We start from the raw sequence: 25890 nt of genomic DNA, 5'->3' as shown, positions 1-25890 counted from the left end.
TTACAAATAGCTGATCTCATCCATTACATTTTTAGATAAGATTTAGGCACAGGAAGTAAAACATGTTTACCATCCTGACATTAGATCAAAGGTTAATAGAGATCTGGTCCTGGTAGATCTAGATTTCTTGAGTCCGAAAGTGGTCTGTCTCTCTGTGGTCAACCATTGAGAACCACAGTAAAATTTCCTTAAAACTTCAAGGGTTGAACTAGGAAGGAGAAACATGTAATGGGTGAGATTAGCTATTTGTAAGAGTTATGAAGAGATGGGTTTGCAGGTGTGTGGCTAAGGAACGTTGGGAGCACCCACTTTTAATCAAGGTTCCCTGGGGGCTGGTGATATTGTTCCCTGAAACTGAAAGGTCATTGTCAACTACTGCCTCTGGCCTCTTTCATGAACAATCAAAACCCTAATGCCACATGCAGCCACCATAAACTCAGATTCTTACTGCTGGGAGGGTTCTTAGGAGCTCAGAAGGGCAGCCCTGTGTTTAGGTAACTGCCTGCTTTGGCTTTTCTGCTTTCTGCTGAGACCCCTGGCAGTTTTGAGTCAAGTGGGGGCAGCAGAGCACAGCTGGTTGCTAAGGAATTAGAGTCTATTTACTAGAAAAGAATTAGGAAACGGAAACCATTTTATGACTTAACATTTTTACTGCTCAGAATCCTGAAGATGTCAACATTTCAAAAGCAAGAAAGCATAATTTTGATTACTATGAAAAAGTAGTTTACGATGAGCTGTTTAGAAAATGTAGAATTTCATTGTCAAGATCTTTTGGAACCTTTCCGTTTTCTTTTTCTTCCTGTGTCTGTATCATATTCACTGATGTCTGAAGAGGAAGAGAATCTTGTGTTGTGGAAAGAATTTCTGTTCATGCAGGCATCATATAGCCTTAAGTCCTTAGGGGAAAGTAATTCTTGGCAAACATTCCAGGACCATGTATATGTAGAAAAGGTGTCATAAAAGGACACATTTTTAGTGTCTATTCCAATCAAATCCCCTCGGATCTTCCGCCAGAGGTTTAGCATTTCTTTCCTGTGCTCAAGGGCAATTCCTAAATTATAACAATCTGTAGCTCTCTTCACCTGCAGTGAGATAAAAAAGACAGTGAGAGAGAGAGTGAGCAGTTTACTGTAGTCATCTTAAAATGTCATAGATTTGGGGGCCACAATTATAAATATCCCAAGAGTTATATTCTCAGGCTATTTGAAAATCACTGACTTTATACATTTGGAAGTACCTCCTGAGAAAATGTGATCTAGGAGTATATGGACAAATGACAATGTACTGTTTGGGAATAATGAGATAAGAAAATTTACAAGAATATTAAAAAATACAATTGACAAAATAGGAAGGAAGTATGGGATGGAGACAGGCTCTGGATATAATAGGAGTGCCAAGGATGGCACCCAATCCAATTTAGGACAGGGAGGGAGAACTGTCTGGGAGAAGATGCTTAGCTGAATAGGTCCTCAATGATTTGATGAAATTGAAGGTGTGGGTGCTAATGGGAAGGTATTTCAGGTAGAGGGGACAGCATAAACAAAAGCACAAAAACAATAAACATCCTGAAATTGTTGGGGGGTGGTGGTATTGCACTTTGGTATTGCTGGAACATCAGGTTTAAAGTGAGAAGGAAGGAGTCATGATGGAAGAGAGGAAGGCAACTCACTGTCTGCCATAATCAGGTCCTCAGATGTAATCTTGTAAGTTGCTGATCTCAGTGAGAAATGCTTCAGTTGTGTGGAGCAGAAAATATAGTTGAAAAACACTGCCATTGTTGAGAGGGAAGCATTCATTTTTAGGTAGACCAGTCTTATGTTTGAGTCTTCATATTAGATCACTAGCAACTGTGAAGAATAGTTGGGGAGCAGCTACAGAGGAAGGAATTCCAGGCTGGAGGCTGTTGTCCAGGTGAGACCTAATGAGGGCCTCAACTAAAGTGGTTGGAAATAGAGATGGAGTGGAGGGGACAGATCTAAATAATCTTTAGGAGAATGAGAGTTGCTAGATTTGGTGATTGATGGATGTGAGGAGTGAGGAAAAACAATAAGTTAAGGATGGCTCTTGGCCTTCTAGATTCAGTGACTAGGTAGATGGTGGTATACAACCAAGGTACAGAATCCACAAGGAAGAGCCAGTTTGATGCAGAAGATGATGAGTCTGGTTCTGGATATATTGAATTTGCTATGCTATGAGATAACCAGGTAGCAATGTTCTTTAGGTGGTTAGTGAGGTAAGACAAGTTCAGGAAAGAAGTCTAGACTAGGAGACAGTTTTATGAGTAAACATTATATAGGTAGTAGGTGAAATAAAGAGAGTAGATTGAGAGTCCAGAGAATACTCTTTCCCTCACTGTTCCTTCCCCTAATGCAGTGATTCCCAATGTTATACTGCAAATGGTTTATAGAGTCACCAAATTATTGATGCTCTCAAGCTTAACCCTTCAGGTAGCTGGTACCAGGGCTGGAGGCCTCTTGCCATAAGCTGCTTTCATTACTCCAGTGGAATATGTGCCATGATAAGATGGAAATTGAGAGCCCACTCCCCTGTGTTCTTGTGGCTTGCAGCATTTAACATCTGTATTTCCCTTTATCCCAATGTATTACTATAGCCCACTTCCTTCTTACTCATTGAGGGTAGCAACTGTGTCTTTTCTCTGTGGTATCTTTGAATCCCAGAATTTTATTAACATTGGATGAATGTTTACTGAATGGATGAGTGTATGTAACGAGAAGAGCAGTAGGATGAGGTTAAAAACTAGGAAATATCAATTCTTAAGGGATGAATATTCAGGAAACATTAGAATAAGTAAAGGACACAGAGCCACAAGGAGAAGTGAAGATGCAGTTATTATAGAGTCCAGAAAGTAGAAGCCTGATCACTCAGGTCAAAATAGAGCCTGATCAGTCAGGTCAAAGGAGAAGGATGATGGAATAAAATAAATACACCCTAGCTTGTCTCTGTAGGGGTGCAAGAGCTGCTAAGAAGTCAGAGCACGAGAGGAGACAGGCAGAATAGAGCTGTAAAAGTGGGTATTCTGGAGCCAAGCTGCCCGTGTTTATATTCCTGGCTCTAACACTTACTAGCTGTGTACCTCAGGGCAAGGAACTTAGCCTTTCCATACTCATCTGTAAAATGACAAGGAATGATAACAGTGCCTACCTCAAAGGGTTGTTCTGATGATTAACTGAATTAATACCTGTAGAGCACTTATCACAGTGCCTGCCACCTGTGCAGCACACTTAAGCTATTATTCTTTTAGCTGCTGTAATACAGATGCTTTCACTCATTATGATTGCCTGAATACATTAACTCACTGTGATTGTTGGTTTACTACCTTAACTTGTTGCTATTTCCAGCATGAAACAAATGCCCCAAAAGTGATGTGGGTATGGCCACATAGGAGTTTGGCAAAATGAATTGTAACAGTTAACATTTGAATCCATTTGATTTTAGAACAAAAAAATGTTGTCCTTGCAATGGGTAAAAATGAGAACAATCTTGTCCCACTTTAATGACACAGCAGAAAAAAATTCTCTTAGTTTTAGGATGTCGTATTGAAATGGAAAGTAGTTTTTGTCGGTGCTTTCTGGGAAGGCATTCAGCAATGATTACTCACGTGGTGTTTAAGAGCAGCTGCCTCAGTCACTGTCCAATTCTGCTTCTTCTTGAGCATATGGTCAATGGCAAAGATGTCATTTGGATAGCCTGAGACAGGGTCGATAGGCTTTATATTTGCTGCCTTTATGCATATTTAAAAAAGAAGGTGAGTGATAAGTTTTGTTTGAATCATACAGTAAATACCTAATAAACAGAAGTATGTTTTATTATGAAAAATATTGTCTATTATTTATAATGTTATTACTAAGCCATTTATCAGTTGTTCTGGAGCACCTAGCATAATGCCGTGTGTTAGTAAGTAAATTCTCTTTAATAATGAGGAAGACTACCCATAAAAGATGTATAGGCCAGAAGGTGATTCATCTGTGGAATGGATATGGAGGGTATAAAGGAGCCAACTCTATCCTGACAAACTTCCCATGCCATCACAAGCTACTTATAATATGCTCTCCACAGGTTACAACCTATAGTACTTCTTTTTAAATTTTTTTATTTCTTTATCTATAGCACTTCTAAACTCACGAGGAACTAGCCATGTTATCCCTGTTCTTGGCCTGCTGAACAATGCTGTTGGAAATCACATAATGTGCTGATTGCTTTATTTGAAAACGTATTTCACCCGATCTCATCTAAGCCCTCAGTGGTGCTGACATTATTTGTCTTCGTTCCCTGCTAACTCTATTATAGCCCTCACAGTGGCTGCTGGAAAACCAGAACTTCAAACTCCCTCAGCTGATCATCTTGTTTTTTCATGGCTATCTAATAGGAATGCATTTAATTCTTCTTTCCACCTTAAGATTTCTCCATCTTTCAATCCAGGTTTTCCTCCTCCTCCTTTTTTTTTTTTAAGGAGGTACCAGGAATTGAACCTGGGACTTCATATATGGGAAGCAGGTGCTCAGCCAGTTGAGCTACATGCATCTCCCCTCCATATATGTGAGAATTTTTCCAGATTTCCAAGGCTATATTCTTTTTTTTTTTAAGATTTATTTTTCTCCCCTTCTCCCCCCTCCCCACCCCGCCTAGTTATCTGTTCTCTGTGTCCATCTGCTGTGTGTTCTTCTGTGTCTGCTTCTATTCTTGTCAGCAGCACCGGGAACCCGTGTCTCTTTTTGTTGCGTCATCTTGCTGCATCAGCTCTCCGTGTGTGCGGTGCCACTCCTGGGCAGGCTGAACTTTCTTTCGTGCTGGGCAGCTGTCCTTATGGGGTGCACTCCTTGAACATGGGGCTCCCCTATGTGGGGGACACCCCTGCATGGCATGGCACTCCTTGCGTGCATCAGCACTGCGCATGGGCCAGCTCTGCACAGGTCAAGGAAGCCCTGGGTTTGAACCACGGACCTCCCATGTGGTAGGTAGACGCTCTATCCGTTGAGCCAAGCCTGCTTCCCAAGGCTATATTCTTTATTTATTCCTCCCCTGGACCTTATGCCTTCAATTTCTCCCTTTCTCCAGGGCCTCTTTCAAGGGTGTGTTACCTGTGCAGGACCCTGAAGTGAGATGTTTGATTTAATGTTCTGCTTTTGCCATCTTGAAATTCTTTATTTTTGAACAAGGTGCCTTGCATTTTCACTGTGCACTGGGCCCTGCAAACTGTGTGGCCAATCCTGCCCCTTTCCTATATTTCCAATTTCTTTTTTCCTTGAGAAGTGGTTTTCACCTTTGGTCATATGTTGGAACAAATACTGAGGCTTGGTTCTATCAATGGAGATTTGATTTAATTGCATAGGTTTATAGCCTGGTGATGGGGATTTTCAAAAGCTCCTCCAGGTGATTCTTTTGTGTAGCCAAAATTGAGAACAACTGTTCTAAGGGGTCCTTCCTTCTGGCTACAAATGTGCTCAAGTCTCCCATGCCCTGAACCAACTTTTTCTAGACTCTGATTCTTTAACAATCTTTGGTGTAGTGCTACTCCTCACTTCCTTAACAGTTAAATTTCCTTGAAAGAGGAATTGATTTGCCTTTTTTTTCTTCCTGAGTTTTGTTTTATCATTTTACAGATGCATGATAAAATCTTCCACTGTGATTATGGATTTGCCTATTCAAATATCCTTACATTTAAAAAAATATATAATATCTGAAGAAGTCTAAAGCCAATCCTTATAATTCTCTTAATTATCATCTTATCTGTCAATTTGCTGGATAGTTATATCCAGGTACAGGTACTGGATAGATATATCTTCTTGGTGATTTAAAAAAAAATACATCTTTTATTTATTTTAAAAAGATACATAGATCACCCAAAATGTTACATTAAAAAATATAGGAGGTTCCCATTTGCCCCATTCCCCACACCCCCCAGTTTTCCCACATCAACAACTTCTGTCATTAGTGTGGTACATTCATTGCAATTGATGTACACATTTTGGAGCACTGCTACATAGCATGGATTACGCTTTATATCGTAGTTTACACTGTCTCCCAGTCCATTCAGTGGGTTATGGCAGGATATATAATGTCCTGACCTGTCCCTGCAATATCATTCAGGACAACTCCAAGTCCCAAAAATACCCCCATATCACACCTCCTTTTCCCTTTCCCAGCCTTCAGCAACTCCTGTGGCCACTGTCTCCACACCAATGTTATACTTTCATCTATTGCTAGAGTCACAATAATTCTATAGTAGAATACCTGTAAGTCCATTCTAATCCATATTTTATTCCTCCATCCTGAGGACCCTAGGGTGGTGATGCCCACTATACCTCTCAATTGAGAGGGGGCTTCGATCACACATGGCTGGTAGATGGGACTCTCGTGCCTGCAGCTGTAGACTCTCTTGGTTCCTTGGTATGGTGGTTGCCCATCCTCACCTTCCTGTCAGCTGACCTGGTAAGTCCAACAAACTGGAAAGTAGGTGCTGCAACACCACTGAGGCTCAGGGCCCAGCTGGCACATGAACAGCCCAGAGATTCAAGTCTCCTGGGCATACACCAACCATAGCCCCAACCACAGGTTCAATAAAAGGGACAGAAGAGGCATGTGAGAGAAGTCACATCTGAGCCCAACTTCATCACACCCAGGAGCACCAATTCCAAAGTGGGTCCCACTGGCAAAGCTTCTTGGTGATTTTAAAAAATCATTAAAGGGAAGTGATTGTGGCTTAAACGATTGGGCTCCTGTCTACCATATTGGGGGTCCTGGGTTTGGTTCCTGGGGCCTCCTGGTGAAGGCAAGTTGGCCTGTGTGGCAAGCTAGGCCGCACAGAGAGCTAATGCAACAAGATGATGCAAAAACAACAACAACAAAATCATTTAAAAAAGCCTCTTTATCCTTAGTTATGTTCTACTTAAAATGTTCTCTTTCCCTGATATTAATATGTTGATAAATCAGCTTATTTTGATTTGTATTTTCCTGGTATATCTCCCTGTTCCTTTACTTTCAAGATTTCTGTGTCATGGTTTAGATATGTCTCCTTCAAATGACATATCTGAAATTAAAACAAAAATCAATCTCAGAATCCTTTTTTTGTCTTACTTGAAATAAGATCCATTGTCTTTTTTTTGGTATTATTTTTAATCTTTTATTGTGATTATTGATATTTGGATTTTTCTACCTGTCTTGTTTGCCCTTTGTATTTTTTTCTTTTTTCTCTCTTTTTTTCCCCTCCTTCCACTGGTTTGGTAGTTATTCATTTTAGTTTTTAGTGATTATCTTCACTATTTTAACACTCATAATTAATGTGACAAATTATAGATTTAACCAATATCATAAGCCTCAGCCCAAACAATAAAAAGAAATTTGGAAAGCTTTAATTATCTTTCCCCTGTACCTTTCCTACCTCTTGCCATTGTCCATGTTATTGTAATGTAGTGTTTTATTTTTTCTTCTTTTTTTTTTTTGTGTGTGGTGTAGTGTTTTAGTTCCTCTTGTCTAATACTCCCTGAACCAGTAACTATGATATTTTTTGTTTGGTATTTTTGCATAGCTAAAACATGAATATAATTCAAAGTTCAACAACTATGAGGACTATAAACTGTAATCTCCCTGCCACTTATTTTCCCATCCTCCTAGTTTCCCTTTCTAAAGGTATCCAATGTTATTATTTTCTTGGGTTTCTTTCCAGAGATATTTTACAAGAAAAAAAAAACATACAAAGACATTAATTTTTTCCTCCTGTTTACAATAATGGTACTATATATAATGATTTGTATTTGATTTTCTGTTTGGAGATCTTTCCACGTCATCACTCAAAGAGTTTCTTCAGTCATTAAAATGGGTACAGAATATTTCGTTGTATGGATGAAGCATAACTTAATGAACTAGTCCCCTATTAGTGGTTTTTAGTTTTTCCCCCCAATCATTTGCTGGTATAAATAGTCCTTTAATGAATTGTCCTGTATGGGTTACATTTGGAATGTATGCAAGGATATCTGTATAACCTAGATGGTACTTTAGGGGTGGACTTGTTAGGTCACAGAGTGTGAGGTCTGTCATTTTGGTAGATACTGCCAAATTTGCTCTATAGAGATTGAACCAATTTATACTTCTACCTGTGTAGAAGTGTACCCATGTGTTTTTAAGCTTTTTGATATTGGTCAATCTAATATGGAAAGAGTAATATCTGAGGGGAGCTTTGATTTGTATCTCTCTTTTTTTAAAGATTTATTTATTTATTTCTCCTCCCCCGCCCCCCCCCCCAGCGGCACCAGAATCAGTTTCTTTTTGTTGCGTCATTTTGTTGTGTCAGCTCTCAGTGTGTGTGGCACCATTTCTGGGCAGGCTGCACTTTCTTTCGTGCTGGGCGGCTCTCCTTACAGGGTGAGCTCCTTGCGCGTAGGGCTCCCCTACGCGGGGGACACCCCTGCGTGGCAGGGCACTCCTTGTGCGCATCAGCACTGCGCATGGGCCAGCTGCACACAGGTCAAGGAGGCCTGGGGATTGAACCTCGGACCTCCCACGTGGTAGACGGATGCCCTAACCACTGGGCCAAGTCCGCCGCCGATTTGTATCTCTAATGAAGAGTGAGATTGAATATCTTTTCATATGTTTCTGAGAACTGTCCATATCATTTGCCGATTTTTCTATAGGTTGTTAGTCTTCTTCTAATCAATTTGAAACTCTGATGTATTTTGGAAATTAGACCTTGGTGTTATATTCAAATCTGATACTGATTTTGGCCAGGTAGAAATTTTTATTTTTAAGTAATTGAGTTAATATCTTTCTAATTTTAAAAATGGTTTCTGGCTTTTGTGAAATAGTTAGGTAGGCCTTCCCAGAGTTTCTTTCATTATTTTAAGGGTTTCGTTTCTTTTCTTTTCCTCTTACTTCTTTCTCTTTCCCCTTTCTTCCTTTCATGTTTATATCTTTGAGCCATTCAGAATTTGTGTCAGGTATGAGTTATGGATCTCATTTTCCCCCCCAGTACTCTATTTTCGGAACAACCTGTCTTTCCCCCATTGAGTTAAAATGATACATTTTTCATAAATTAAAATTTTATATGTATTTTTATCTATTTTTGGACTTTCTATTTTGTTCCTTTGATCTGTTTATTAATTTGCCAATACTACAGTTTTAATTATTCAGGCTTTTTAGTATGCTTTAACATTTAGTAATGCCGGGAACTGGTTGTGGCTCAACTGATAAAGCAGCTGCCTACCATATAGGAGGTCCAGGGTTTGATACCCAGGGCCTCCTGACCCATGTGATGAGCTGGCCTATGTGCAGTGCTGCTGTGCACAGGCAGTGCTGTGCCACGCAGGGGTGTCCCCTGCATAGCAAGGAGTGTGCCCTGCAAGAAGAGCCGCCCGGCGTGAAAAAAGTGCAGTCCACCCAGGAGTGATGCCGCACACATGGAGAGCTGACACAGCAAGATGATGCAACAACAACAAAAAAGCGACACAGTTTCCCAGTGCTACATGACAAGAATGAAAGTGGACACAGAAGAGTGCACAGTGAATGGACACAGAGAGCAAACAATGGGGGGGAGGGGGAGAGAAATAAATAAAATAAATCTTAAAAAAAAATTTAGTAATGCTAGTCCCTGTCCTCATTACATTTTTCTTCAAGATTATTTTGTCTGTTATTGCTTATTTATTTTTTCTATATGAACCAGATTGTTTCATTATAAAAATACTTTAGGAAATTTTAAAAAATCACATTGAATTTATAGATCAAGCAAGAAAGAACATCTTTATGATGTCAGACATTTTTGAGAATATGGTCTGCCTTGTTCACATTTTTTTCTGGGTCCCACCAACACATCTTGATATTTCCTTTATATATAGATATTTTATACTTTTAAGTAAAGATATAATAGATGTGATATCTTCTACCTGGTTGTTTGTGTCATTATTAATATTTTTACAGTCAATTCTTACTGATCAAATCCACATGCTTTCTATTTTCTTTGTTCACTATGCATTAATTCATTAAAAAAAATATCTTTTGAGTACCTCTTCTGTTCCAGGGACTATTTTAAGTATCTGGGATGAATCACTGAAAAATACAGAGCCCCTGCCCTCATAGTGTTTATATTCCAATGGAGAAATAGACAATAAGCAAATAGATCGCAGTGACTAGTGACACATACTATGCAGAAAAGTGAAGCAGGGAAAGGGGAGAGGAAGTGATGGAGGTAACGAGAAGGCCTTTCTGAGGAGATATCATGAGCAGAGGACTGAAGTGAGGAAGAAAACCATGCAGATATCTGGGGTAAGAACATTTTAGGCAGAGGGAAGAGCAAATGCAAAGGTCCTGGGGTGAGAAGTACTAAGTCTATTCAAGAACAGTAAGGCCAGTGTGCTTAACTCTTCTGCTCACATTTTCCTTTTGAGTTTAGTTTCCTCCTTTCTAAAATATATTATTTATTAGTTATTTTAGCAGCACTTTCTATGAAAGTGTTTTTATTGTGCCTTTATACCTTCACTCTTTTTTTAAAAAGATTTTGTTATTTATTTATTCCCCCCTCACTTGTTGTTTGCATTCGCTGTCTGCTCTCTGTTAATTTTCTTTAAAAAAAATTCTTTTTATGAGGCACTGGGAACTGAATCCAGGACCTCCAATGTGGGAGGGAAGCACCCAATCACTTGAGCCACCTCTGCTCCCTTGCTTGTTGTGTCTCTCATTGTGTTTCCTTGCTGTGTTTCTTTGTTGTGTCATCTCACTGCATCAACTCGCTGTACCAGCCTGTCATGTCAGCTCGCTGTCTTGCTTGTCTCCTTTAGGAGGCACCAGAAACTGAACCAGGGATCTTCCATGTGGTAGGCGGGCACCCAACTGCTTCAGTCACATTCACTTCCCACTCTTTTTTCTTTTAAACAAATCAATTTTATTGGTACATATTAATAAAGCATACAATTCATCCGAAGTATATGATTAATGGTATTTGGTATAATCACACAGTGTCTTCACTCTTGAATGATAGTTTAGCTGGGGATTTTATTCTAAGTTGGGAAGTATTTTTTCTCCACAATTTGGAAATATTTCATTGTCATCTGGCCTGTGTTCTTGTGGACATGACGTCTGTTGTTTGCTTTTTGTTCTTTCATCTCTTTTTTTCACCTCTCTGATTGCATTTAACTTGTTTTGGGTTCTTTAGTTTCAATCAGGTTGCATTTATTTGTATATATACCTTGCTCCAGAGTGTTTTCTTCAATCTAAGAATATCAACTTAGGAAAATTCTCAGTTGTTATCTATTTGCATATTGCCTCACCTCTACTCTCTCTATTCTTTCCTTCCAGAACACTTTTTATATTTTTTGAAACAGTTTATTCTATCATTACATTTAATAACCTTTCCTTTGTTTTTTTTCTCCATGTATTACATTCTAGGTAAGTTCCTAAGCTCTATTTTCCAGTTCGTTATCTTCCCAGCTATGTACAATTTGTTTTTTAACCAAAAATTTTTTAAAAACTTCAATCTATATTTTTCATCTCCAGAAAGTCATTTGCTTCTTTTCAAATCAGCCTTTTCCCCATTTTACATCCTTTCTTCTTATTATGGTTACTATTCCTTTAAAAAAAAATTTTTTTTTGACGTACCAGGGCCAGAGATTAAACCCAGAACCTTGTATGTGGGAAGTCACTGCTCAACCACTGAGCTACACTGGCTCCCCTGAGTTGGTGGTTTCATTTGTCTGCTTTTGTTTTTGTTTTTTTAGGAGGCACTGGGGAGCAAACCAGGGACCTCCCAGGTGGGAAGCAGGTGCTCAGTTACTTGAGTCACATCCACTCCCCTGCTATTCCTTTTTAAAAACATCTTTAATCATTTAAAAAATATTTATTTTATGATCTCTTTTTGTTCTATTACAGCACATTATTGTGGTGATACTCCTCCTGTGTTTTGTTTACTGACTTTTCTTCAGAGTAGATTATTTCCTTGGATGGCTTGTAGTTTTTGTGAACTCTTTTCAAAAGAAATTTTTTAAAATTTTTTATCTGAGTTGTGTGAGCCCTAAAATTTGGATATGTTTGTGTCTGGCAGACCTCCCAAGGTAGCTCTGGTTTGAAATCAGTTTTTAGGGTGATTTCACTACTTGGAGATTTTATCCAACATGGAAATTATAAATTCAGATTCCTTATTCATGCATTCCACAACCTTGCATTTTAAATTTGCCACATGGGAAGTGGATGTGGCTCAAGCAGTTGGACACCTGCCTACCATATGGGAAGTCCTGGGTTTGGTTTCCAGTGCTTCCTAAAGAAGACGAGCAAGACAGCAGGCTGGCCCAGCAAGCTGACACAACCAGATGACACAATGAGGAGACAAAATGAGAGATACAACAAGGATGTGGCTCAAGCAATTGGGTACCTCCCTCTCACATGGGAGGTCCTAGGTTCAGTTCCTGGTGACTCCTAAAATAAGACGAGCAGACACAGAGAGCACACAATGAACAGACACAGAGAGCAGACAGCAAGCATAAACAACGATGGTGGGGAGAAATAAATAAAAAAAATAAGTTTAAAACAAAAAAGAAACTATAAAAAATAAATTTGTAACAGGTTACTTTCTTTTCCATTCAGAACTTTGGGCAGGTCAAACTTGGGTCTGTTGACTTAGTTTTTTATTCCTCCTTTTACTAAGAGGCAGTTCTTCCAGATTCCTTTTTTTTTTTCAGATTTCAATTCCAATTCCTCACCTCCAGAGGTCCTTATCCCCTGATCCTGAATGGTCAAAAAATCGAAGCCTTAGGGTCATTTTATGAGCTTATTCTGGCTTGATGTTCTCCCTTGCTTTCTGAAACATGGGGGATTTCCTTGTCTTTTGAATATGTGTATTGAAAATTTGTCATTGTTTAATTTCATCCAGTGTTTTTATGTGGTCATAGGGAGTCTGTGTGTGGGCGGGACATGGGAAATGGAGAGTGGGTAGATGAGTCGGGTAGGGGTCATGTTAGCTTAGTCACTTTCATTCTGAGATTTGGAAGTTCCATTTCTTGGTTTCTAATTAACATTTATAAATATGTAGACTATTGGATTAGATATTCTAGGAGATTAGATATAATATGCCATGTAGTATATTAAATCTATATTACATATTTGTATATAGATAGTATAATTATTAATATATATGTAATTTAATAAATGTAGCATGTTATACATATTTATAGTGTATTAGATTAGGATATTGTATACACTTATAAATGTACATGTAATAAATGCAGTAGATATAATAGATATACATGTGTATACATATGTAATATTTAAGAATAAATATAAATGTGCAGTATATTAGATATAGTATATTAGTAAATATGTAACATACATGGTAATTTATTAATATTATTAGTGATAATTTAAAATAATTTATTGAAGTGAAATTCACATAACATAAAATAAACCATTTCCATATGAACAACTCAGTGACACTTAGTACATTCACAATATGGGGTTGTAATTTAAAATAGGATGGTCATAGAAAGCCTCCTCAAGTGATATTTGAGTTAAGACCCAAGAGAGATGTGGAAGGGAGTCAGATATCTGGAGGATAGATTCAAGGCAGCTGGAATAGAAAAGCCAAAGGCCATGAAAAGACAGCATGTCTGGTGTGTAAGAGGAATATTAAGGAAGCCATGTAGATGGAGTGGAGTGTACTGGAGAGCGAGCAGTAGAAGATGAGTTTGTTAGGCAACGAGGGTCTGCAATCAGTGATGTTCTAAAAAGCTTTCCATAATGATGGAAATGTTCTCTATTTCTTTGCTATCCACTATGGTAATTAGCTACATATGGCTATTGAGCATTTGAAATGTGGCTGGTGTGACTGAAGAATGAATTTATAATTTTATTTAATTTTAGTTACTTTAAATTTAAATAGTGCCTTGTGGTTACCATCATTGGGAGGCTCAGGTTTAAATTGCGTAGGGCCTTGTAAATTATTGTACAGTTTAGATTTTATTCTGAGTGGTATGAAAAGCCACTGGAAAGATTTAACTGTCACTTTGTTTTGTTGATAATATACTGATGAAGACAAGGGTGGAAGCAGGGGGCCATTTAGGAATCTATTGACGATATCCCTGGTGAGGTGATTAGAGACAATCTAGCTTAAATAGTGGGTTCTCAATAAATAATTTGTATTATAGTTTTCATCCTTCCAAAAAGTATTTATTGAGTCTACTATGTGCCAAGCTCTGTTTAAGGTGAGATCATAGTGTATCTTAGTGAAAGTTCTTGCCTACATGAACCTTATATTCTAATTGGGGAGATTGACAATAAACTGATAAACAGGTGGGTGGCTGAATGTTGGAAAAGAAGTTTAAAGGAAGATAAATGTCCTTATTTCCAGCTTGTCAGTAATATTTGCCTGTGGGTGGAACTTCATTTGGAGAGATTAAGACAAAGTCTGAGTTTGAGTTCATTTGTGACAGTGACACCCTTTGGAACTTTAACTAGACCTGGAGAGGTCTTCCAGGGTTTTCACAGTGATATTAACAACATATGCGTCTCTGAAATCCTACAGGGAAAGTTGGTATCCATCAAATCTTTTTTTTTTTTTACCCCTCATCCCTGATGACTCTCTTGTCTGTCTGCTCATTGTCTGCTCATCTTTAGGAGGCCCTGGGAACCGAATCTGGGACCTCCCATGTGGGAGGTGGGTGCTCAATTGCTTGAGTCACATCTGCTCCCTCCAGTCAGATCTTTTTAAAAAATTTTTTAAATTTTATTTATTTATTTATCTTAAAAAAAAAAGTTATTAATAAATATGAGGTCCCCATATAGCCCCCACCCCCCTCACCCCACTCCTCCCACATCAACAACCTCTTTCATTATTGTGGCACATTCATTGCACTTGGTGAATACATTTTGGAGCACTGCTGCACCACATGGATAATGGTTTACATTGTAGTTTACACTCTCATCCAGTCCACCCAGTAGGCCATGGCAGGACCTACAATGTCCAGCAACTGTCCCTGCAGTACCACCTAGGACAGCTCCAAGTCCTGAAAATGACCCCACATCATATCTCTTCTTACCTCTCCCTACCCTCAGCAGCTACCATGGCCACTTTCTCCACATTAATGCTATATTTTCTTCCATTACTAATCACAATAGTTCCAGAACAGAATATCAGTAAGTCCACTCTAATCCATACTCTATTCGTCCATCCTGTGGACCCTGGGATGGTTATGTCTACTCCACCTCTATATCGAGAGGCAGCTTAGATTCCGCATGGATGATGGATGCAATTCTCCTGCTTGCAGTTGTAGGCACTCTTGGCTTCCTGTGTGGTGGCTGACCTTTTTCACCTCCCTGTTAGCTGGTTAGAGTAAGTTCATTAAACCAGAGGGTAGGAGTTGCAGGTCTGTTGAGGCTCAGGGCCTGCCTATCACATGGACAGTCCAGAGATTCAGGTCCCCTGAGTATACACCAAACCCTAGTGACAACCACAGGTCCAGTAAAAGTAACAGGAGAGGCTTGTGAACAAAGATCACATCTGAATTCAACTCTGTCACACTCAGGAACACAACCTCCAAAGTAGGGCCAACTGACATGGTACTGAACTCCACCTGTCATGACCATAGAACTTGTGGGTCTCTGTAGCCCTCAGAAGAACCAATACCTGGGCTTGTATCTACTTTGGCTCTCTCTGGGACCCTGCTGAGGCATGTGTAAGAGTGACCCCTCTGATGACTTCCCGACTCTTTTTTGGAGACTCATAGCCATATAAACTCATTTGTCCTTTCCATTTCCCCCTTTTGTTCAAGGTCAAAAAGCACTTTTGACACCTGACATTACATGTAGGCTGAGATATTCTGCTGGTCTGAGTTGACCCTTTTATTCAAGGTCATTTTCTAGTTACATCATCAGCTGGTACTTGGTAGTACCAGGGAGGTTCATCCCCAGAAGTCATGTCCCACACTGGGAGGAACATAATGCTGAGTTTGGCTTTGAGACTGGCCATATTTGAGCAACATGGAGGCTCTCAGGAGGTAATTCTTAGGCACCCTGCAGCTCTAGGCCTAGTTCCTATTTCAGGTGCACAGGCTCACAAGCATAGTCATCAGTATCAAGGGCTCATTGTTGGACCATCCTTCTTTATTGGTCTTAGCCATTGCACTTGGGGATTGTTGCTGTTCCATTGGGGAATGTGATAGAACCCCCCTTGGCTAGGAACTCAGCACTCCCTCAGTTGTTGTTTTTAACTGTAACCACTATGAAAATATCCAAACATTTTTATGTACCCTGTATATATGCCCTGGAGACCTCCCTTCCAATCACGTGCCCCCTATCAATAACATCCCACACCAGTATTCCTCCCCTGCCATAGTTGCACCTCTCTGTGATCCAAAACTTCTTCGAAAATGATACCTAATATATACCCAGGTCCCATTAATAGTAAAATGGAATATAGTGATGGGTTTAAAGGTTAGATATAGAATACATACTAATTTAGAAAAATTAAAGTAAAAATAAATTGGGTTATCAAAAATTAAAAAAAAAAGCTTTGTTTTTGATGTTTTTGCCTTTTATCACTGCTATAAGTGTTGCCCTGTATGTACAGTGGCAAGGCAATTTCTTCCATTTCTTCCTCAGCGTCTACATCCTTTCTTTTCTTTTCTTTTTCTCTAATTATTAAGTTTGTCTTCACAAAAGTTTTAGATCACAGTAATTCATATATATATAACATACGGTACTCCCACATATCCAACATCGAACACTTAGGCTAGGAGGTTTGTGACAATCCTGAGTAAAGCTAAAGATTCCTGAAAGAATATCCAGAATCTTGGGCATGCTTGCCTAAGGTCTTAAAAATCATAATGACAAAGGTCTCTTGAGAAGGGCACAAGTAGATTAAAGGCAACTGATCTTGAAGGAGAGCAGGCAGTGCAGCAGGGACCATAAAATGGGGATCTGGTCCAAGGGGAGGATGGCTGCTTCGTCATAGTGCTGCTCCACTGGGTTATGGACCTGGGTCTCTCATCCCGTGGTGGCTGGCCCACCCATGATGCAAAGCTTGAAGGAGTACAAAATGCAGCATATGGTTCCCGAGTAAATGGGAGAGCAACAGAAGCAAGGATCTGGGGGCCTTTTTATTGCTATTATTCTTATATTTTTCACCTCCAACCCCAAGCTTATAACTTATTTTTCAATAAGTCAAACTATTTGTTAAAAATGAATGGAGGGAAGCAGACTTGGCCCAGTGGATAGGGCATCCGTCTACCACATGGGAGGTCTGTGGTTCAAACCCCAGGCCTCCTTCACCCATGTGGAGTTGGCCCACGTGCAGTGCCCATGCGCGCAAGGAGTGCCGTGCCATGCAGGGGTGTCCCCCATGTAGGGGAGCCCCACGTGCAAGGAGTGTGCCCTGTAAGGAGAGCCGCCCAGTGCAAAAGAAATGCCCAGGAATGGCGCCGCACACACAGAGAGCTGATGCAGCAAGATGACGCAACAAAAAGAAACACAGATTCCCATGCCACTGACAACAACAGAAGCGGACAAAGAAGAACATGCAGCAAATGGACACAGAGAATAGACAACTGGGGTGGAGGGGAGGGGAGAGAAATAAAGAAAATAAATCTTTAAAAAAAAATGAATGGAAAAATAACAACAACAACAACAACAATAAAAACCCACCAAAAGCAAAACAACAACAAAATGAATGGAATATTTATGCTTTGAGCTTAAAATATAGACAAATAGCTCTGGAATCAAGTTTGAAATATAATGACTGAAAATATTAATATGTCATTAAAAGCAACTTATTAATTTTGTCAAATCTGAGTACTTAAACTAATTATTGTGACATAATCTAAATCTTACCTGTGTTTTCCAGTCTCTTTTATGGAAAAAATAGTTCTCAAAGAAATTCAGAGGTTCCTTTCTCCTTAGCATCTCTAATTTCTGCATATCTTTGAATGGCTTCCCCATCACTACTCCATCCACATCAGGAAACAATGGAAAGATGGGTATTTTTGAATATGGGCTATCTGAAGGGGGACTGCATCCTAAAAAGGTAAAAACAAAAGTGATGTCACAAACAGTATAAGAAGAAATTCATATGTAAGACATTATATTATGGCTATTTTGTTCTGTTTCTCTTCCCCTTAGTGGCCAGGCCTCTCATCCTCCACCTTCCCTTTCCACTCCCCACCCATCCACAGACTCTGGGCTTTATCCAGGTGTCTGAGGATTTAGGCTAGATGTACATGTGCTTTCAAATGATGTAAGGCACTTGGTCCCTAGGATTTATTTCTGCCTGACCATACACAAATAAATCCTTTTAAAACAGTGAGAAGGGGACAAGAGACTCTTACTCTTGAGTTCTTCAAGAAATTTAAATAAATCCTTTTCTTTCATTATTGCAACCCGAGAAGCATTAGCAAAGGCAGCTGTGCTTGAGCTTGGAGGTGTGCATATGTCTGGTTTGAGTCTCTGTTTTCCATAACCCATGTCATAGGGACTCCACAATATTCCTTTAGCGGTTTCCTGGAATTTTCTTCGGAAATAGCTAAAAAAAACCCAGAAATAGATAAAAAATGCTATAGTCTTTCTGAAAATTCCTTGAGTGTTAGACAAAAAAAAAAGTCAAGTTGCAATTTACTAATATGTGTACTGAATTAATTTATTCTAAATTTAATTTGTATATTGTATATTCATTCAATAATATACATTGTGTGCCTATTTCTGTGACATTTATAGAATATCTAATGAAACTTTCTGTAAGTCATTTGACTACTTTAAATCTGTAGTCTCTGGACTTTGGTTTCCCTCCTCTTCCCAAGACCTTCCAGTCTTGTCTTGAAAGAGTCTATGATCCTGAACAAACCATAAAGGGTACCAGCTTGAATACAAACACTAATCATGGCTATCATCTACTATGATATTATTTTGTGTTGGGTTTAAAATGCAACCCTTAAAAAATTAATAGAAATTCTTATTGCAGAGAATTTGGAAAACAGAAAATATTACCAGTAATCTTACCATCCAGAGTAAATTTTTTTTTTCTTTTAGAGGTACCGGGGATTGAACCTAGGACCTTGTACACGGGAAGCAGGTGCTCAACCACTGAGCTACATCGGCTCCCCATTGAGAGTTTGCTTTTTCACTTGTTTGTTTGGTTTTTAGGAAGTGCCAGGGACTGAAACTGAGACCTCATATGTGGGAAGCAGGTGCTCAACCACTTTAGCTACATCTACTCCCCCAGAGTAAATAATTTTTGATTGCATTTCTTTTCTAAGATTTATTTTATTTTATTTATTTCTCCCCACTGACCCCCCCCCCCTTGTTTTGCATTTTCTGTGTCTGTTTGTTGTGTGCTGGTTTTCTTTTTTTTTCAGGAGGCATCAGGAACTGAACTGGGACTTCACAGGTGGGAGGGAAGCACTCAATTGCTTGAGCCACCTCTACTCCCCACTTTGTTGTGTCTCTCATTATGTTTTCCTCCATGTGTCTCTTGTTGCATCAGCTCACCACTCTAACCTGCCACGCCAGCTTGCCGTCTTGCTTCCTTTTTGCTCCTGGAATGGTGGACTTCTCTTTGCAGCTGTGGTAGGGATCTGTTTGCTCACGGCTGCTGAAGTGGTAGGATTTGTTTCCCACTATTTTGGTAGTGGGGCTTCAGTACCAATGTAGAAGACCTTTCCTCTCAGTATTTTGAGCAGAGGGCCATCATTTCTTGCTGTCTCAGAGGACAAGGTGCAGGATCTTGTTTCCCATGATTACCACAGGCAAGTTTCTATTACAGCAATAAGAGGATTTACCTCTCTCTGGGATTGGTGATATGCAACCTTTCTGGGATTGGTGATATGCAACCTTTCTTTTCCCTTCAGGAAGAGAGAAGGAACCCATGCTAAATGCTGGTGCTAAAGCAGTGGTTAGGTAGGAGATGTGCTTATACTGTTCTGATTGGAGTCTGATTTATGATCAGATACTTCCTCCCTAACCACGAGCCCAACTATGCATAATTTTTTCCATTCTTCTCTGGAAAGAGTAAGATGCTAGTTTCTCTTTTTAATAAAAAAAAAAAAAAAGATTTATCCTATTTATAAACCACCTCCCCTTATTGCTTGAGGTTGTTGTCTGCTCTATGTGTCCATTTGCTGTCTGCTATCTGTGTCTGCTCATCTTCTCTTTAGGAGGCACCAGGAACTGAATCTAGGATCTCCCATGTGGAAGAGAGATGCTTAATTACCTGAGCCACCTCAGCTCCCTGGTTTGTTGTGTCTCTCATCGTCTTTCCTCTTTGTGTCTCTTTTGTTGTGTCATCTCGTTGTGTCAATTCACTCTGCCTGCCTGCTGTGCCAGCTCGCCTTCTCCAGGAGGCACTGGGAACTGAACCTGGGACCTCCCATGTGGTAGGGGGAAGCATGATTGCTTGAGCCACATCCGCTTCCCGCTAGTTTCTCTTAATTTAATTCCTACCAGATCCTTTCCCTCAAAGTATTCTCTAGATACTCTATGTTCTCCAAGTGTGGCCCGCAGAGCAGCAGCAACAGCATCACTGTACACATTAGAAATACAAAATCTTCGGCTTCACCACAGACCTACTGAATCAGAAATCCTGGGGCCTAGAAATGTTTTTTAACAAGCATGCCAGATAATTGTGATGCACACTCAAGTTTGAGAACTGCTTCTCTGTAGTCTCCTATCTCTTAAATTCTCATCTTTTCTTGGTGATTATATATTATATTTCTAGCTAATGGTTTCATGTATGTTTAATACTGGAGCCAATGTCTCAATTTTGTTTGTATATGCTCCAAGTAATTATATAATTTTCCTAGATTTGCATATACTTGTTTTCCAGAACTTCTGGGCATATCTAAATATAGAAAAGATACTTTTTCTTCTTTTTAGGAGGTACAGGGATTGAACCCAGGACCTTGTACTTGGGAAGGAGGTGCCCAATCATTTGAATTGCATCTGGTCCCCAGAAGAGATACTTTTTACTAGAAGATATTAAGAAGTTTAATAAATGAAAATATAATATAACATATAAAAAAATCTAGCCTGCATAGAGGTAGCATGATATCTTGGGAAAGCCTAGTCTTCCATTCATGATCAGTGATTCTCTGTCTTGGGAGTGGGCTTTTTCTTTATTCAGGTTCCACTTCCCTGGCATTCCAGGGAATTCACTAATACCATTCTAGCTGTGTGACTCTGAGCATATTATTCAGATTATCTGTGCCTTATTCACCTTATCTGGAAATGGGGATAATAATAGCATCCACTTAGTGCTGTGAGGATTAAACAAAACACTATATGGAAAGACTTTAGGACAGTGTCTGGAACACAGTAAGCAGTCAAAAAATGTAAGTTTTTGTTTTTTCAGTCCCATGTCATAGCCATGTTCTTGAATAGATCTCTTCTGGAACCCTCCATCCCTCTGCTTTCTTCTGAAATGGTTTCTTAGTGGACAATACACTGCTTTTGGCTTAGATTTTTTCTTTACCACCATCCTGGGGAGAAAGTCCCTTTACTTTTGGATCTTCTGTTTTCTGGATCCTATGTCTTCCTATTTATTATGTGTGTTCCCTCTTCTTGGTATGGCATATCCTCCAGTAGCTCTGAAGAAAGAATGCATGAAATGTAATTTTTTTAATGTGTCATGCTAGCATGAAAATGTGTATTCTATCTTCATAATTGAGCATTTGCCTGGGAAGGTTAGGAGTCAATTTTCCTCAGTCCATTAGTTTCCTGCTTTCAATTCTGCAGTTGTGAAGTTTTTTATAACTCTTTTGTACCCAAACAATTTTTTTTTCTTAATGGAAAATTTTAGGGTCTTTTTTTCCCCCCTAGGATACTGAAATGTCATAATGATGTGCTATGGTGTGGGTACTTAATTATTTATTGTGCTGGACATTCAGCAGATGCTTTAAACCTATGACTCAACTCTGTGAATTCTGGGAAGTTTCTAGTATTTTTCTTTGATAATTGCTTCCTGTTATTTGTTTATCCTGTTCACTGTCTAGAATGCTGATTATGTGGATTTTGGACAGATTTTCTTGTCTTTTCTAATTTCTGTCTTTTTAATTTTTGGAGAGATTTCTTCAATTTAAAATTTCATTTCTGCTATCATATTTTTAATTTCTAAGAGTCTTACTTTTTTTTTGTCATTCTTCTGAATGTTTCTTTTATATAGCTTCCTATTCTCATTTCATGAATGCAAATTCTGATCTCTGGGAGAATGTTATAGTATTTTTCTGTATTATGCACTATATTCTGACTCCTGAATCTCTTCCCTTTCCTTTCTGTTTCAGTTTCCTAGGCTGCTTAAGCAAACACCATGAAATGGTTCATCCTAAACAATGGGTATTTATTTGCTCATAGTTCTGAGGCTGGAAAAATGTCCAAATCAAAGCATCATCAAGGCAATGCTTTCCTCTGAAGACTGGCTGCCAGTAATCTTGGCTCCTCTGTCATCTCCTGGTCTCCCCTTTCTCTTCCAGGGCTCATTGATTTCAGCTCCTTGCATCCATGGCTTTCTCTCTCATATCTGAATTCATTCTGTTTGTAAAGGACTCTAGTAATGGGATTAAGACCATCTTGACTGATATGCATCTCACCTTAACTGAAATAGTCCCATGAAAAGGTCTTACTTACAATGGTTCACACTCATAGGAATGGATTAAATTTAAGAACATGTTTTTCTGGGGTACCTATGGCTTCAAACCTCCCCTCCCCTTCCCCCTCCTCTCTCCTCCCTTCTCTTCCCTTCCCCCCTTCTTTTTTTTCCCCTTTCTTTTTCTTTTTGTTTTAATCTTTCTTTAGTGACATAGGTTTTCTGTAAATGTCTCTTGATGGCTGGATGTCCATGCACACTTAAAAGTGAGGGTAAGAATCCTTAAGGCTAATTGGAAGCTCTTTGGTGTGGTGGATCTTATTTGAGTGACAACTTTACTCTCAGATAATTGGTCAGAACCTTTTGGTTTCATTGAGGAACATTTTAACTGCAAGTACCTGTGGGTTTCTTTTTCTCTTGGGAGAGTCAATTTCCTTGAAGAGGAATCCTCTAATATTTTACAGAGGTATTATAAGTCTAGGTGTCTATACATTGGGAACTGGGAGGAAAAGGGGCTGGGTGGGGGTCTCATCATTCAGTTAGTAGACTTTCATGTAATCTTCTATTTTCAGTGTAATACTCTCATCCTCAGTTGTGTCTGATATCCCTGAGCCCAGAGAACCATTCTGTTTCTTCAGAGGCAGTCATCTGGATTTAAGGGGTTGGGGAGGGGAATCTAAGAGTCAAATAGCTTTCATGCTAATGTTTACTAGTCTTTCTTCTTTGTGGTCTCCCATCCCCCTGCCTTTAGAGGTTCCTGATGCCTTAGCTCCTGAACATTTCAAATATTCTACAGAGAGAACTGGTTTGCTTCTTGACTTTTTCCACTCCAAGTTCTCAAGTGTAGGCTTTCTCTAATTTTATTAGTCAGTAAACAGTTATCCATTTGCTTCCCAGCTTTCAGAACGATATTGATATCTCTTGTCAGCTGTTCTGCTTTTGTGGGAATATCCCTCTAAATATTTTTACTATTATTTCAAAGTAATTTCAGAAGAAAGGAGAGGTAGAAACATGTATTTATTCTAATATGTTTAACTAGATTGCTTTTTTAAAAAAGTAGAGCTGAATTTCAAATTATTTATTATTAGTAGGACTTGATAGAACGATTATTTCTATATAATTTCTTTTTAAATTTTATTTATTTCCACCCCCCCCCACTGCCACCTGTGCTCACTCTCTGCTCTCTGTGTCCATTTGTTGTGCGTTCTTCTGTGTCTGCTTGTCTTCTCATTAGGAGGTACTGGGAACTGACTGATCCTGGGACCTCTGACATGGGAGAAAGGCACCCGATTGCTTGAGCCACCTCAGCTCCGTGGTTTGTTGTATCTCTTACTGTCTTTCCTTTGTGTCTCTTTTTTGTTGCATCATCTTGTTGTGTCAGTTGGTGGTGTGGGCCAGCTCTCTGGCCAGCTTCACCTTCACCAGGAGGCCCTGGAAACTGAACCTGGGACCCCACATATGGTAGACAGGAGCCCAGTTGCTTGAGCCATAACTGCTTCCCATTTGCTTGAGCCACATCTGCTTCCCTATATATACTTTCTTAGTAGAACTGATTTCCAGATTGTTCTTATTATTTGGCTCTGTTTGAAAGAATTTCAGAAGTTAAGAGTTTGAGGTTGTTGGAATGTGCAAATCAAGGCACATCAAAGTGATGCTTTCTTCCCACAGACTGGCTGCTGGCAATCCTTGGCTCCTCTACCACATGGCAAGGCACATGGCATCATCTGATGGTACCTCCCTTCTCTTCCAGGTCCTATTGATTTCAGCTTCTTGCTCCTGTGGCACTGTCTTACCTCTCTCTCTGACTGCTTTTTCTGTTGTTGTTTCTTCTTTTCTTTTTTGTTTTTTGCCTGCTACTTTTTTAACCTTCTAAATCTGACTTTCCCCCATCTTTCCTTCTTTCTTTCCATCTTTCCATAAATAACCAAAGGTCATTTATGATTTCTTTACTGCCAGATCTAATGCTCTCCTCTCAGTCCTCATTTTACTTGGCTTCTCTGTAGCATTTAAGCCTGGTGGGAAATCTGCCTTCTTTTGAATTTCTCTGTGGCCTTGGCTTCTCTGATCCCACACTAACCTGGCTCTTTCCTAGAGTATTAATGTTTCCTTTGCTGACTCTTCTTTTGCCTTCCATTCCATAAATATGGGAATTCCTTATGGGTCCATCCTCAGTCCTCTTTTCTCTCTCTTCCTTTTTCAGATCTTACTCAGTTTTATGACTTAAGTAGTTTCTTCTATAGTAATGGTTTCTAAGTTTATATCTTCACCTGTCTTTTTTTTTTTCTATTGTTTTTAGTTCTTCATTTCAGACTTATCAGGGAACATTTCCACTTAGCTGCCTTAGTATCATTTCAAATACATCTTGACTAAAAACTTCCTTTGCCCCAACAGTTCTCCCAACTCCATTCTACCATCATTTTTCTGTTAGTCCCTAATCATCCAATCTCAAATGCTGCAGTTTGAGCATTTCAGTGTGTTTTTTAAGTCTTTTTTTCACAACATTCTCTTGTTGGACTACTGAATCAGATACTTCGTAGCTGTATGATGTTCAATAAGTATTAAGTGTTGAGTATATTCCATGTTTGTACTAGGTATTGGGAAAACAATGACAAAAAGCCTGACATGGTTTTTGTCTTTCTGGAACTCATAATCTTATGAAAAAGGCTGTCAATTAAACATATAATTTCAATAGGGCAATATGAATATATTCTATGACAGGGAAAGAGAAGCATTTAGGAGGGTAACCTGACCCAGATTTGGGGGTCATAGAAAGCCTCACAGGGAAATGACTTCTAACCGGGACCTAAAGGGTGAGCAGGAGTCAGCTAAGCATAGAGAAGTATAGTGCGTTAATTTGTGTCTCCCCAAAAGGAAGTTCTAACCTTCGGTACCTGCTAAAGTGACCTTATTTGGAAAATGGGTCTTTGTAGATGTAATTAAGGATCTTGTGATGAGATCTCCAGGATTTAGTGTCCCCCCTAATTCCAAGAACTGGTATACTTATAAAAAGAGGAGAGGGAGATTTGAGACACACAGGGAAGAAGGATATGTGAAGATGGAGGCAGAGATTGGAGTTTTGCTGCTACAAGCCAAGAAACATATGGGGCTGTAAAAAGTTGGAAGAGGAAAGGAAAGTTTTTTTTTTTTTTGAGGGAACGTGGCCCTTCCAGCACCTTGATTTCAAACTTCTGGCCTTCAAAACTGAGAGAGAATAACTTTCCATTGTTTTAGGATACCTAGTTTAGCAGCCTAGGGAATGGATATAAATAGACTGAATGTTCCAGACAAAAGCCTGGATTTAAGGGGGCATGGAATATTTTAGGACCTGGAGCAAT

At 39.3% G+C, this 25890-nt stretch overlaps 1 protein-coding gene across 2 annotated transcripts in view; it reads right to left on the bottom strand.

The window, feature by feature from the left end:
* Nucleotides 1–659: 659 nt before the first annotated feature.
* EFCAB3 (EF-hand calcium binding domain 3) overlaps nucleotides 660–25890 on the bottom strand; it is an 88465-nt gene continuing 63234 nt past the window's right edge. For both annotated transcript variants that reach the window (XM_012519679.4, XM_071210918.1), the window contains 4 exons: nucleotides 18312–18505; nucleotides 17818–18002; nucleotides 3620–3742; nucleotides 660–1082 (listed from right to left, as the gene is read on the bottom strand). In XM_012519679.4, coding sequence (XP_012375133.3) covers nucleotides 762–1082; nucleotides 3620–3742; nucleotides 17818–18002; nucleotides 18312–18505 — 823 coding nt within the window. In that variant the 3' untranslated portion in view covers nucleotides 660–761. The remainder of the gene's footprint in view (nucleotides 1083–3619; nucleotides 3743–17817; nucleotides 18003–18311; nucleotides 18506–25890) is intronic.

Source organism: Dasypus novemcinctus, chromosome 21, assembly GCF_030445035.2.
Source record: "Dasypus novemcinctus isolate mDasNov1 chromosome 21, mDasNov1.1.hap2, whole genome shotgun sequence".
NCBI lineage: Eukaryota > Metazoa > Chordata > Mammalia > Cingulata > Dasypodidae > Dasypus > Dasypus novemcinctus.
The sequence above is the reverse complement of the archived record's forward strand: the minus strand, read 5'-3'. Positions and strand labels throughout refer to the sequence as shown.